Source organism: Tachypleus tridentatus, chromosome 9 (genome assembly GCF_004210375.1).
Source record: "Tachypleus tridentatus isolate NWPU-2018 chromosome 9, ASM421037v1, whole genome shotgun sequence".
Lineage (NCBI taxonomy): Eukaryota > Metazoa > Arthropoda > Merostomata > Xiphosura > Limulidae > Tachypleus > Tachypleus tridentatus.
This window is the reverse complement of record NC_134833.1, coordinates 82938945-82953701: the sequence shown is the minus strand read 5'-3', so window position 1 is coordinate 82953701 and position 14757 is coordinate 82938945. Positions and strand designations below refer to the sequence as shown.

Sequence of the window (14757 nt, the reverse complement as noted above, 5' to 3'; positions counted from 1 at the left end):
TATGTAACTCATGGATTACGTTTACAGAGGTAATAAGGAAACAAACATGTTTTTTTTTCACGCATAATGAATTCACTGTAGATGCATAAATTGTTCAAATTAAACTATTTCAAGTCAAAAAGAATATTTGTTTAAATGATGTTTGAACAAATTACTTATGATATAACATAATGGTACTCTACCTTGCATATTCTGCATTCAGTTCTACCTGTCAGGCTATTTACAAAACTTGGGTGGTCCGGCATGGCCAAGCGTGTTAAGGTGTTCGACACTTAATCCGAGGGTCGCGGGTTCGAATCCCGGTCGCACCAAACATGCCCGCCCTTTCAGCCGTGGGTGCGTTATAATGTTACGGTCAATTCCACTATTTGTTGGAAAATGAGTAGCCCAAGAGTTGGCGGTGGGTGGTGATGACTAGCTGCCTTTCCTCTAGTCTTACACTGCTAAATTAGGGACGGCTAGCGCAGATAGACCTCAAGTAGCTTTGCGCGAAATTCAAAACAAACAAACAAATACGAAACTTATGTGTGTGTTTTTCTAATGTTCGCACTCATCCTAGTACATTTAACAACTTTCTTTACTTTGCAAGTCAGAAGACTTATCACCCTTAAAACACGGATTCTATATCCGTGGTTGGCACGTTACAGATTGTCCGTTGTATAGTTTTTGTACTTAATCACAAGGAAACAAAATTACAAAAACTGTTTTAGAATCCCTCTTCTAATATTATTATCATGTTTTCCTGCATTAAATATCATTGTTCACGCCTACAACGATCGTTCGTCTTCAACACAAACACCTGTGTTAGTTAAAGTTGACCTACCAGAATTACGTGATATCACAGATGTCTTTTACGTGCTAAACTTCTACCTTATTCCAAATTACCGCATGAAGCTGACTTCCTTAGCGCTGAGTGAACAAGTTGCTTACATTCTGAGGAACTGCGTTGAAAATGATAAATATTTAAAGGATGTTAAATATTAGTTAAGAAAACTTGCTTGTGGAGATGTTATGTATTGTCTGCTAGTTGAGGGAACTATCTTTTGGAGATGTTATGTATTATCTGCTAGTTGAGGGAACTATCTTGTGGAGATGTTAGTGTATTGTCTGCTATTTGAGAGAACTATCTTGTGGAGATGTTAGTGTATTGTCTGCTATTAGAGGGAACTATCTTGTGGAGATGTTAGTGTATTGTCTGCTATTAGAGGGAACTATCTTGTGGAGATGTTAGTGTATTGTCTGCTATTAGAGGGAACTATCTTGTGGAGATGTTAGTGTATTGTCTGCTATTAGAGGGAACTATCTTGTGGAGATGTTAGTGTATTGTCTGCAAATGTTGAAGTTGTATTTCGTATTTTACTTGACTTTACCTTGGAGAATTCGTATTTTCCCACTTTTGCAATCCGTCCTTCTATAACATTTACTACGTCATAATCACTATTGAGACGATCACCCTTTTCATCAAAAGCTACTCTCCCCGTTTTTCCGTAGAGCAGACTTTGAGCTTTTAAATACCTGGAAAACATATAAAACGTGCACATACACATGTATATGTCACTTGAGATAATGAAAACATGAAACGTTTCAAGTGTACTTTTATCAATATAAAAAATAGTCGTAGATGCTGCTAGGTATCTGAAATAAATAAAAAACAAATATCGGTTGATAAAGCGCTTTGTTTAAAGTGGTATTAATTTTTGTTAATTTCAGACTAATTTCGTGTTTCTTTATTACTTGTAAGCATTTACTGGAACTCTTAGGACTACTTAACCATAAGTACGTTTTTATTATTTTAAGTGTACACTTTGTTAGTTCTCTTAATTACAATACACGTCATTAAACTCTACAAAAGCAACGAAGTTAAAAATGAAAAATCAGATTTTAGAGATTTTCAAAAATAAGTTTCAAGAAAAGTAGTTGAGATGTGCGACATATTTCATTATTACTTTCTTGTTTTATGTATTATGTATTAATTGAGGTATAAAAACGTAAACTTGACTGTCTGTTTCAAAATAGCATCCAGTGATGGCGGTTTTTTCTCATACCTCTGTTTAAAATAAAAAATTCTGCATATGTTTATATATATATGAGATATTCACGTGGAAATTTATGAAATGTGTATAAAACATTGACGTACGTCATTACGTCATTGTTAACTCAATGTGCGTCACAACATTTTATACAGTTGAAGTTACAATCATTTCTTAATCTACGAGCCTTTGGTATGTTTTTTGTTTTACTTCGTCGTATGTATCGTAAAAAAAAATACAAGTAAAGGATGATGACCATTTTTAACCATGTTATCTGCATTTGATTATTTAATTGGTAAGTTACACTTTTCAACATACATATTGCCTGTAGACAAAGTATCAATAATTATTTGCCTAATTATTTTTCCACAATTACTCTTTCCATTCTCTCCGAGTTCAGGATACTGTGTTTGGTTAGTAAATTGTTTTGTTTAAAGATTATGCCACGATGTTGTCAATGCTTATTTTATGTCATAGTTAAGGTAGATTCTCCATAAATCGATGCTAAAATATTTCATCGTTTGATACCGGTGTTTCTGAAAACAGCAAATAACAAATTTAAAAGATAACTCATAATTCTCTTATACAGCGCCATCTTGCGAGTGTATTATTTCTTAGTCTTAAAGACTGCAACGAGTGTTTTAAAGAAATTTTCAATATTCAACCTCTAGAATATATTCGTACTGGTACCGTTTTTAAGGTACTCCATGGCATTTTATATTCGGAGATCGTTTCGTCGTAATAACAATCACATGTGGTAAAAATTATTCCAATTCTACATTGTATTCATATGGTTGCAGATAAAAGTGAACATTTTTTATGATAAAAGCTCGAACTTTATAGATTAAACTTTGATGTCATTCGCTAAAAACAACTTTAGGTTTTAATTTAAAAAACGTTATTAATTGGGCGAAATAAAAATGATTTACCGCCTTTTTACACAGTATATAAATATTAAAGACAATTTCTTCTCTATCTCATAATAATTTAGTCTGAATAATATTGCCTTTATATTTCTCCAAATAAAAATATAGAAAAGATGTTTATTTACGGTTCTGCAGTAATAAAACTCCTAATAATTTAGTAAAAGTTTTGATAATTTATTAGCATTGTTATGATATTATGATTTAAGTATTTCGTAAGTAAAGAATGATAATGTAATTTTATATATATAATTCAGTACATTTGTATTATTTGTATTCACTGTGTCCTCTCCATACCGAGGACACTATAAAACTACAATTACAGTAATTCATTCTTAATTTAGCAGAACTATCTATTTATCTTGTACTTTGACTCTAATATCTTATTTTACCAGATAGTATTAAACTGAAAACATACTTCACAAATTTTTTTCCTGTCTCCCAGGCTCTATCTCTTTGTCCACAGCTGTCAGGGGCTTTTGTGATGTTTTCATTTCGTATCAGGTCTCGTAGCCCTAAACCAATAATGTAAACACTGTCCCGAATGTGGGCAGCCGCATCAGAAGCATTGACTAGTGTGAGAGCCAGTAAACCTGAGCACAAAGAATTACCTTTAAGTCATAAACATACTATATTCGTTAAAGAAAGAAAGTTTGTATTAAAATACAATTAAACAAAGAAAATATTTGAAATAATGAGTTTGTAAACTTCAATACACAAAAGCCTTAAACATCGAAAATAATTACTTAAAACTAAACCAAATTTTTATGTATGAACAATGTTTATATGATGGAGTTTCAAATTACCAACACACGTACCACTATCTCAGGGTATCAGCTTCTTTCAGCATGCATACACATCTGACAGAAATTTCTAGTTGAATATAAATTTGAAGTCTGTATTCGACACTGAGATGAAAATGGCAGTAAATTAAACAATCTTCGTTCTTTTATATTATCACACTTTAAAAAAAAAAACCGTCTGGTCTTTTGGCAGCTTTCAAAGACTGTTCCGAAACGATCCACACATAAGCAGGGTTTATCATTTTTAGCTGTTCCACCTCACGAAATATCGATTCAGCATCCTCAGTACTAAAATGATGGAAAAAAGGTAAAAAAATAAACAGACTTCTAAAAGAAAGTGTAAAAACTCTAAAGATAATTAGAACAATACTTTAATAAAAATCTTGATAGATTCACTAAAAAGATATATATAAAAATCAAAATTCAAGTGTGATGAAACTAAGTCTAAAGTATATTCATTGTCGAAATATAATGAACTTTTAAATCTGAGGATTATTCAAGATGTACAAAGAATAAAGGGTTAGTCTAATAAACATTAAAAATTGTCACTTCTAAATGTTTAGTATAATATAACAAAATCAATGATTTTGAATAAAATTAATCATCAAGAGACTGTATTTGATTTGTGGTTATGGATTGGTTATGAACATATTTTTCATATATTATCACAGAGGTAACATGCATAAAAAATATATTTTGTTATACAAATAACATATTTTTACAGTAAGAACTAATACTTTTTAACGGGTACGTTTCGAAAATATATAAACGTCTTTTAATCATGTAATCCACCATAAACTACGCACTTCAAAAAGTACCCTTAATTTATCATACACTATATGAACTACGGAAAAGTCGACGAAGACGTTACACAACTAACTTAATGCTTTATTAATAATAATCAATTCCTTATCATAGTAATTATAGAAACTATTAAAGAAATAACTAAAACACAACCGAGACATGTTTAACAAATAAACTCAGAAACACTCCAGAAAAGAAGGTAACATAATCACTAGCGCCATCCTTGATATGTAAAACATTAGCATAGTTTTGATAGAAACTCTAAAGAGGTTAGCATGCAAGTAAAACCTTTACATAACTGTAAGATTCATTTTCACCCGTGGAGTAAAAACATACACGTTTAAAAAGATATGCAACCAATCCGTCTCTCAACGTGTATATTTTATAAAATTTAATGTTCTAATTGCCCAACAGAGGACGTAATTTAAACTTCAGGTTAAAAGGGTACAAAAGAAAAAAAAAAGGTCTTCATATCCAATAACATAATAATAAAATTAACTAAAGTTTGTCTAAACGTGTCAAAACATAAACATGATTTTAAAAGAATTAAAATCAGAGAAGTCTTATTAGGAAAATTAAATGATATTACAATCAACAAACACAATTCTGTAGGTTCTTGACTGTTATTTCCACAAATATTCCTACTCTTAACAAACTTTATTACGCAGCATTTTCCTCATATTTAAGTTCATTAAGTTGTTAGCTATAAATAAATAAATGTTACTTTACTCGTATTTATATGTACACGTAGATTGTTTGTTTGTTTGTTTTTGGAATTTCGCACAAAGCTACTCGAGGGCTATCTGTGCTAGCCGTCCCTAATTTAGCAGTGTAAGACTAGAGGGAAATCACCATCCACCGCCAACTCTTGGGCTACTCTTTTACCAACGAATAGTGGGATTGACCGTCACATTATAACGCCCCCACGGCTGGGAGGGCGAGCATGTTTGGCGCGATGCGGGCGCGAACCCGCGATGTACACATAGAAGCAGCCACTATCCATTTCCATATTTAAAAATATTTTTTGCTTAGTGTTATATTTTTGAATATTGCTTTAGATATAAAAACCTTTACCGTTAAAACCCGTGTAGTTGACAAGGGTCGCACCAGAAACCGATACGTTGTATCTGTGTAAATATTCTTTTTTGCACTAAAAGCACCATCATATATTCAGCATATATTTATCAAGTAGAATATATTTAATTAAAGGGTAAATTTGGCTAATGGTACACAAATCATGACATGTAATATTACGTGAGGAAAAAATATTCAAGAAATACTCTAAAACTGGATATAAAAGGAGATTAAAATGATGCAGTTTGGTGCTAATAAACTACCAGAAAACTGGACACAAGAGGAGATCAAAATGATATACTGTTAAACTGCAACAGAACTGGATAAAAGAGAAGATAAAAATGATGTACTGTTGTGCTGTTAAACTCCAATAGAACTGGAAGAAAGAGGAAATAAAAATGATGTACTGTTGTGCTGTTAAACTCCAACAGAACTGGAAGAAAGAGGAGATAAAAATGATGTTCTGTTGTTCTGTTAAACTCCGACAGACTGGACACTAAATTAAGTCAGAATTATGGAGTATCTCAGATATTGGATGGAAACTCCAAAGTTCAAGTTAAACGTTTCCGATGACAGAAGAAGGTCGAAACGTTGTTCGCTCCTCTATGTAAAAAGTTTTCTCAACCCAAACGAGCTGTTTTTACATATATAATTTAAAAACTTGTTATAACACACTTATAATACCTATCCAGTATGGTATGACAAATACAAAACCCTAATTAGAGTGACTAAATAACATTATACGGCATATGATCACTTTTCACATGCCATAACCAATTTGATTATAAACTTCTGGTCGTTTATAGCCCCCCCTCCAGTGACTCAGCGGTATGTCTGAGGACTTACAACGCTAAACACCGGGTTACGATACCCTTGGTGGGCAGAGCACACATATACCTCTTTTGTATAGCTGTGTTCAAAACAATTAAAAACAACAACAACAATTGGTCGCTTATAATGATTCTTTCCACTCTGTTGTTAAAGTTTCATTACCTTATGATCATTATGTGCAAGTAATGACTAATTTAGTTGAATGAGGCTTCGGAGGTTTATAATCACTATATGAAATGCGCTGATAAGCTGAGTTATTGCTACTCTTTGATGCTTCAAGAACATTGCTTCATATGCATTAGCCACTTTAATACTAGCGTTTTGAGGACTTAACCGTCACTGCTTTATATGCATTAACCATTTTAATACTAGCGTTTAGACGACTTAAACATCACTACTTTATGCGTATTAACCACTTTAATGCGAGCGTTTTTGACGATTTAGCAATCACTGTTTCACATGCACCAACCAGTTTGGTTACTTGCGTTTTGATGGTTGAACTATCACTACTTTACATACAATAACTACTTTGACTACTAAAGTTTTGATGGCTGAACTATCACTGCTATACATACATTAACTACTTTGACTACTAACGTTTTGATGGTTGAACTATCACTACTATACCTGCATTAACCACTTTGACTACTAGAGTTTATTTGAAAGTTTATGCTGTTGCTAACAATGTATTTTATTTTTCCATAGTGACATACTATATGATTTAAATATACGCTGAGGATGACTTGAAACTTTCACTTACTTCAGCTATTAACGTATTAAATAATCGGTATACGAATTTGTTCTGTTCCATTTTATATATCAACTATCAACTACTTTCTGCGATCTCTAGACATGTCATCGTTGGAAATTATTTTTCTGCACTTTTATTGTAACGTAAGTAAATTGTTACAATACCAAGATATGTTTTTTAAAATACATTCTCTTTAAATATAAATAAGCTACATTTCATAATTTCAGGTTTAATACGGTTAACATGATATAAGCTTACTTTGCGTACAAAATAAAAACTCGACAGTAAAGTTCTTTCGTTTTCTCCAGATGCTGAGTGATATCTGTAAAACCAGGTTCGTATTCGATGACATCATCAAGCTGGAAACAAAAGATAGAAAGTTTTTTTTAAAATGGCAATGACGCATTAGAATAACACATAAAGATACGGCATCAGTTCTTTTGTATCGTCAAATCCACTGACTTTCGTTTTTATGAAAATTCCTCGCTAGAAAACAGACGAACTATTAAACAAGTGTCAATCGACTTTCATTTCCATGCATTGCTAAGAACTTACAATAGCTATATAATATCACCTGATTTTAAAAGTTATGAAAGTAAATATAAAATCTCAACACAAAAAAAATCGATTTCACGGAAGATTAGAATGCGAATTGACGGCAACTCAATTTTTCAATTAACAGGTCTTGGCGTGAATATATGTGCTTAGATTCTTTTGTAGTTAACTGTGTTGATATAACGTATGAGATGTAATGCATCTGTACTATGAAGTGCTGAATAGCAACCAGATGTCTCTCTGCATCTTGGATTTCATACTTTCTAAGTAAACCACTGGTGCAAAAATGATATGATTTTCTGAATAATACAAATAGTTTTATATTTATGCAGTATTGAGATACTGCTGAAATTTTATGTTTTAAAAGTTTTTTAAAGAGAGAGTTCATAAATATTTAGACATGTTTCGTATTTTTACTAGATTTTAAAGAGAAATATTGACTGTCGAACTGTTTAATTTAACGTTTTTTTTATTAATACTATAAGCGTTCGGCATCTTCGCAGAGGCCTTTTTAGAACGTATATGACAGTTTTATATAATAATATGGGAATATTAATACAAACGTACGAAATGACCTCTACATTGTCTATACAAATTGTGAATAATAGTACATGCATAAATACACTTACACACATGCAAACAAAATAATATAACGCGTAATATGATATAATTTACTAATAATGACTAAATGAATAAAGATTAATCGATAGTCTAATTCTATAAGCATTATTTTTTGTTGTTAATAAAGTTATCTAAATACTGCTGTTAATTGTTTCTCCAAAGTTTCAGTTAATACTATGAGGTAATCCAATGTTTCACACTATAATAGATAATGTTTATTTAATGTTTCTCATTTTTGTATTTTCACATAATCCACAGTCTTGAGACTGTTAAATAGAATATTGTGGCTTTTGTCCATGTAATGTAATGTTGTAAGCAGAAGTGTTCATACTGAAGTTTTTTATCTGTCTTACATGTTCAGAAATTGAAGTTTTAGTTTCACCTATTCTGTGTTTTATAGATTCGCATTGTATTTTAACACCACATTTTTACTTGTTTTTGGAATGAAGGACTTACGTTTTAAAAGGATGTTTTCTGAAGGCAATGTTTTGAAAAGTGTAATTATAATACTGTATAATTCGCTAAGAAGTTGAAAGATCGTAGGTAAAAACAGGTTTAAAATATCATGTATAGCAGCCAAACAATTAATATTCTCTGTCACATTTTAAAAAATGTGGGACTTAAAATAATATTAATCCAGAGATTCCTTTATTAAGGTTCTTTAAAATTCCGTTTTTGTTATTTCACCTGTCAACTTCATCCTTAAAACCTATAGTTAGTGAGTAATTACTAATTTCAGCGCTAAAACTTAATTTCATTATTCGCAGTTTATAACTAAAAGCAAACTTAGTCTTTATTCACAAACACCTTTTATCAAGGATTATTTAAGCGAAGATTACGTTAACATATCTTTTGCTTTGTCCGCTAGATTATTCTACTATATTTTAATGTAATGTGTCATATGAAACATCTTATTTAAAACATCCATTCTAAGTGTTTATCTGATCCATTCTGTGATTGTCTGTTTTCAAATACTATTTTAGTTTTATTCCTCACTTTTGTTTGTCAGTTATAATATAACTTCACTTGCTAGGTATTATACTTACTTATTACTTTTGGTTTTACTTACTAGATCATGTGTAATAATTATAACTTTATCTCTACATGCTTGGTTGAATTATTTCCATTCTGGTTTAATCACTTCTGTTGTGTCGTATTTTATATTAAACAACTTTATCGTTCAGATTCCCTGGACTATTTATAATTTTCTTATGTACAAACCTTAATCTTCGCTTTGTCTGCTAGATTTTGGAACCTGCCCAAAGTGTACCTTCCATTGTTGTCCGAACTATGAATAAAAACAACACACTTATAGTGAAGAAACTTCAAAAGTTCGATCCACACGTCAGCTTGATGGGAGTAAGGAGGGACAGTCCGAAGGAAAGAGGCGTGAAGGTTCTGTAAACATTAAAAAAACAAATATGCAGAATTCAACTTTGTTTTTAAACCAAAAACTTCTAACATTAATGTCTTTATGGCATTGTTTGCCTTCAATAGAATTTGTAAAGTAAGATATGTCAATATCTATTATAACTACTACAGGTAGTTCCATAAAGTATTAGCGATTTATCTTGTCAGCCTTTTAGTTTCAAATATATATATATATATATATATATACCAATCGTTTGTCATTTATAACGGACATGATTTGTATGCGTTATGCAATTAATGGTATTATTTTACCGGATATATAATTCTAGCAATAGCAAGTCTACGAATTGTGTTTATAGTCACACACATAATGTCTATTGACAACAAACATATACATCATTACATGGTCTATTTTTTTTTAAATATATTGCTTTGTGTGAGAAAAAGAGGAAAGGCATTATAAATTACCTCAGAAATTAATTACAACAGCTTAAATAATTTAACTAGGCAATATTTTCTTGCTCGCTCAAGTTTCCTTTTTAATGACCATTCTGAAATGGTTTGAAACTTTGATTTGGTCTCATTCTTTAGCAATGTTATTTTAAACTTCAAACTTCAGACAATAGAATATTAATAAGCATCCAAGCATTATTTATTAGGGTAATTTCCTGCACAAATATACAACGTCTTGTGAAATGTAAGAATAGTATTTTTGGTTGGTTTGTTATTTGAAGCTTAATTCGCAAAGTCTCACACGATATCTGTGTTTTAAAAATATAAATATTGAAACTTTCTATAAGAATTATTTCAGTGCTAAAAATTAAAAAAGATATAAATTTGTTAACGTAATAAAATTTGCTATAACAGATGTAACTTAATTAACGTCGACAGGCTCTGCCTACACCAGAGTTAATAATTAAATATATAGTTAAAAAAAAAAACTGGCTTAAACTAGAATAGAGTTGTTAATGAGATGTATATTATTACCAAAATCTGGCTCTGTTTAAGCAAGAATTGGTAATCAGGTATGCAAAATATTACTCATGAACTCTCTTTTATTTATTTGCGGTTTCAAAACAAGTTTAAAATTTATTTTTATGTTTTTACCACTCATTATGTGTGTGCGTTTCTTACAGCTATCTTTTATGTCCACCGAGGGAAATCGAGCCCCTAATTTTAGCATTATAAATCTGAAGACTTACCACTGTCCCACCGAGAACACTCATTATAATAGATCCACCATGCTCTTGACAGAGAATGACCTGTCGAATGTTTGGTTTATTTTAAAATCTCCCTGTATTTTGTAACCATAGTTACAAACATCACTGCAAAATCGGTAGTTCATGTAATAATAATACGTTTTTCAACGAATCTTTCCCTATTCGTCCTGTACATTATTCTATCAAAATACAATTTTCCCAGCACACCCAGTGAGATGTAATACACCGCTTTCGATGAGTAATTTAACTGAATAACCGAGTTTATCTGGTCGACTGACACACTATACGGAAAACCTTTATTACAAACACCATTTATATGAAAGGTATTTCATTTTGATACCAAATACATTGTTAAGATTATTGGTATCATTTATATTTCGCCTTATATTGTGTGTTTGCTTTTCCATACGTTTCTAATTCTAATATTTGTTTTGAAGTTCTTTAATCTAGTCATTAAGAGAGTTTACATTCTTAATTGGTAAAATATTTTGGGAAATATCAAGTAAAATTGAAGAATTAGAGTTATTATAATAAATTTCGTTAATCTTACCACACCAAAATAATGAAACTACAGTATTAGTAAAAATCAAGTTAATACAACCTGAAAATTTAATTTAACTTGTGTCACTATTGGTAGAATACAATAAGTAAGTAAACTAACATCTGATATTGACATTTGATTCTAGATGGAAATCGACCAATTAAAAGAAGATTGGTTGGGAATTTCATCAATAACCTGCTTTAAAAGTACATGCCTAAAGTTAACCAAAAGGCATCAGTTCGGTAAGCCTTTAAGGTCATCTGATTTTGTTTCAATATACCTTTATATTGTAATACGTATTTTAACAGTATGTACAGATGTTCTTTAATCAGTAAACCCTTTACCATATTATTGACAACTTGTACCAGTTGCTAATCTCTGACGAAGTCTTGAGAGGTCAACTTTTATGTGACTATGTTAGGATTTGGACTTAGGTCTTTTGGTTAAATAGCAGAGTTTCTACCTCACGATCACATAAAGTCTGTGATCCACATGAAGTTGTTTTTCTGCACTAAGTCAGAAGTGGATTATCACACGATACGTTGACTTATCATCAGATATTAGTTAGTCATTTCATAGTAAAAAAATAGTTTTGTAGATTGCTGACAATAATACCAGGTGGATATCGATCATCACAACGTCACAGTACGAACTAAAATACACAACAAGCAAAATCATAACCAATATTAATGTATCTCAGAACGGCCGGTATGGGTATTAGCACTTTTATTGATAAGCAGGGAACAACGTTTCTGAGATACATTTTTATTTCAAGTGGGTTTCTCGTCATCAAAAATAACCAATGCTAGTCTTCAAACCCGAGTGACGAAGTTTTAAATAAGACGTAATGAAATAAGAATTGTATTATCTTAATGTTAATTTGAACATTAAAAACTCCTAAACACCAACAGTCTTATGTTGAAGGACAAGTGAAATTACTTCCTTAGTTTACAGAAACATTTGTTAAGATTATTGATGATTCGTAGTATAGAAAGTTTATGTATCAAGAATGTAAAAAAAACAAAAAAACGTTTGAACAAAGAAACTGACATTTCAAATTAACTTTGCTAGTAGTACATTGTTGACCATAATTATAGTTCAAAATCCTACAAGGCTTTATCAAAAAATATATGGAAAAAACAAAATGAACTTTTACTACTTCCTGGCTACATGCCGAAATTTTCTGCTGAAATAATGAAACGATATTTTTGTTAAAAGGAATGTAAGTTTGGGAGCAAAATCAAATTCTTTCCATGATATGAAAAAACAAACTTAGGCAAAAATTTGATTCAAAGACCCAAAAAGTTCAGGCGCGATAAACTTAGGAAAAAGCAAACAATAAAACAAATAATACAGATGTTATATATATGACGCTTATTCAAGCTAAGCGAAGACGTTTTTATCCTAACAGTATAAACCGAAGATGTTTCAATGCTAATCGTCACTATTTAATGTCCTAATGTTTTACCTTACGGATACCTTAAAATAATTCGATGACTTATAATTCTTCGGAAGCCAGAGCTCCATGTTGGTAACTACAGTCTCTGAGAACTAGGGTAAATATTTGTCCTTATCGCCTAGTTTAAAACACAATATTTTTCGGAAGCCAATTTTCAAGAACAGATTAAATCTTTGTTTTATTTTTATCCACAGCTTAACGATCCACTAAACATGACGATCTCTGTAAATCCACGGGCTGCCTGATACTAACTTTACTAATAATGTTTTTGTTGGACGTTGCAGAAATTAAAAAGAACGATTCCAGATGGATTCAGAAAAATGCGTTCTGTCCTCCGCAGCTGTAGGAACTCTTACATACGACATGCTGTTTTAATGACTTTTCATATATCAAGTACTGACTGTACAGATCTAATTTCTCAAGTGGAAATTAGTTTATTATCGACAAAGAATAAAAAAATCACCTCTCGAGAAAAATGTTCTGATGGTCTTGCTATCAACGTCTTAAATAAACACTCACCTAGCAATTAAATAAATAATACTGTTAAATATCAGTTCGTACAATTAACAATTACAATATTTTGATATAGTAAAAAAACTATTTTATTAATAGCGCGTAATCTGGTAAAAGAGTAGCCCAAGAGTTGGCGGTGGGTGGTGATGACTAGCTGCCTTCCCTCTAGTCTTACATTGCTAAATTAGGGACGGCTAGCACAGATAGCCCTTGAGTAACTTTGCGCAAAATTCAAAAAACAAACAAAACAAACAATTATTAATAGCGCCCCGATCGAATGTTAAAAGAAATGATGTTGAGTTGATACTGCAGTCTTAAAATAAAATAAAGTTAACATACAACTATATATATAAATGTACTTTACCTAAACTTCTGTACCTTAACATTAAAAAGCAAATAATTTTTTTTTGTATTAAGTACAAATTTTAAGCATCTCCCTGAACCCTACATATCGCTGAGGATATTTCTTCTCCATTTCAGGGGATGAAAATTTGTAATATCCTGAATATGATTGAGTTACTAACTCTTATATGTGATGGTAATCTATAATCTTTTGGTGTTAATATCATATTGTGCTAGTTCATGTTCTTTCATTTCTAGGGTAAATTCATCTATCGGTCTGAGAGATGTCGCAACTCTTAGGCTACTCTTTACCAACGAAAAGTGGGATTGACTGTAACATGATAACGCCTCCACGGCTAAAAAGACAAGAATCTTTGGTGTCAGGATTTAACCCCGAATCGCAAATTATTAGCCAAGCGCCTTAATAACTAGGCTATGCGAGGCTCAAAATAAATGCTAGTTCAAATGTAACTAGTTCATCAATAAAAAACTATTATATTCTGTTTTACGAGCTAATTGTTCTCTAAAAAACCGACGGTGAACTAATGATTAGATTGGTTGGACTGTGAATACGAGGGACGAATTCATGGTTCGCGCCATTTTGCCACAAAATCTTCTTTCGCATTTTGGGTCCGTGGGTGATGTATAAGAGTGACAGTCCAATCCAACTGTTCTGTTACAAAATATTAAAGTAAAAGTTGGTGATGGATGCTGTTGACCAGTTGCGTTTGATCTAGTTTATCAGTTCAAAATCAAAGCTGGTTGTGAACAATTTCTGTGTAACGAATATAATTGACGTACATTTGATTATTTACTGAGTTGAATAACGCATACGTGATATTTGGTTGCGTTTTAAGTTGAATATAACCAAAGGGTGCCTAATTGTCTCTGAAACTAATGAACAAAATTATCGTGTAAA

General features: G+C 31.4%; 1 protein-coding gene across 1 annotated transcript in view; it reads right to left on the bottom strand.

Annotated features, from left to right (window-relative positions):
- LOC143225633 (glutamate [NMDA] receptor subunit 1-like) overlaps positions 1-14757 on the bottom strand; it is a 111167-nt gene that overhangs the window by 24860 nt on the left and 71550 nt on the right. The window contains exons 5-9 of the mRNA XM_076455405.1: positions 9614-9790; positions 7475-7575; positions 3932-4044; positions 3372-3546; positions 1371-1515 (exon numbers count right to left, since the gene is read on the bottom strand). Of these exons, the coding sequence (XP_076311520.1) occupies positions 1371-1515; positions 3372-3546; positions 3932-4044; positions 7475-7575; positions 9614-9790 (711 nt within the window). The remainder of the gene's footprint in view (positions 1-1370; positions 1516-3371; positions 3547-3931; positions 4045-7474; positions 7576-9613; positions 9791-14757) is intronic.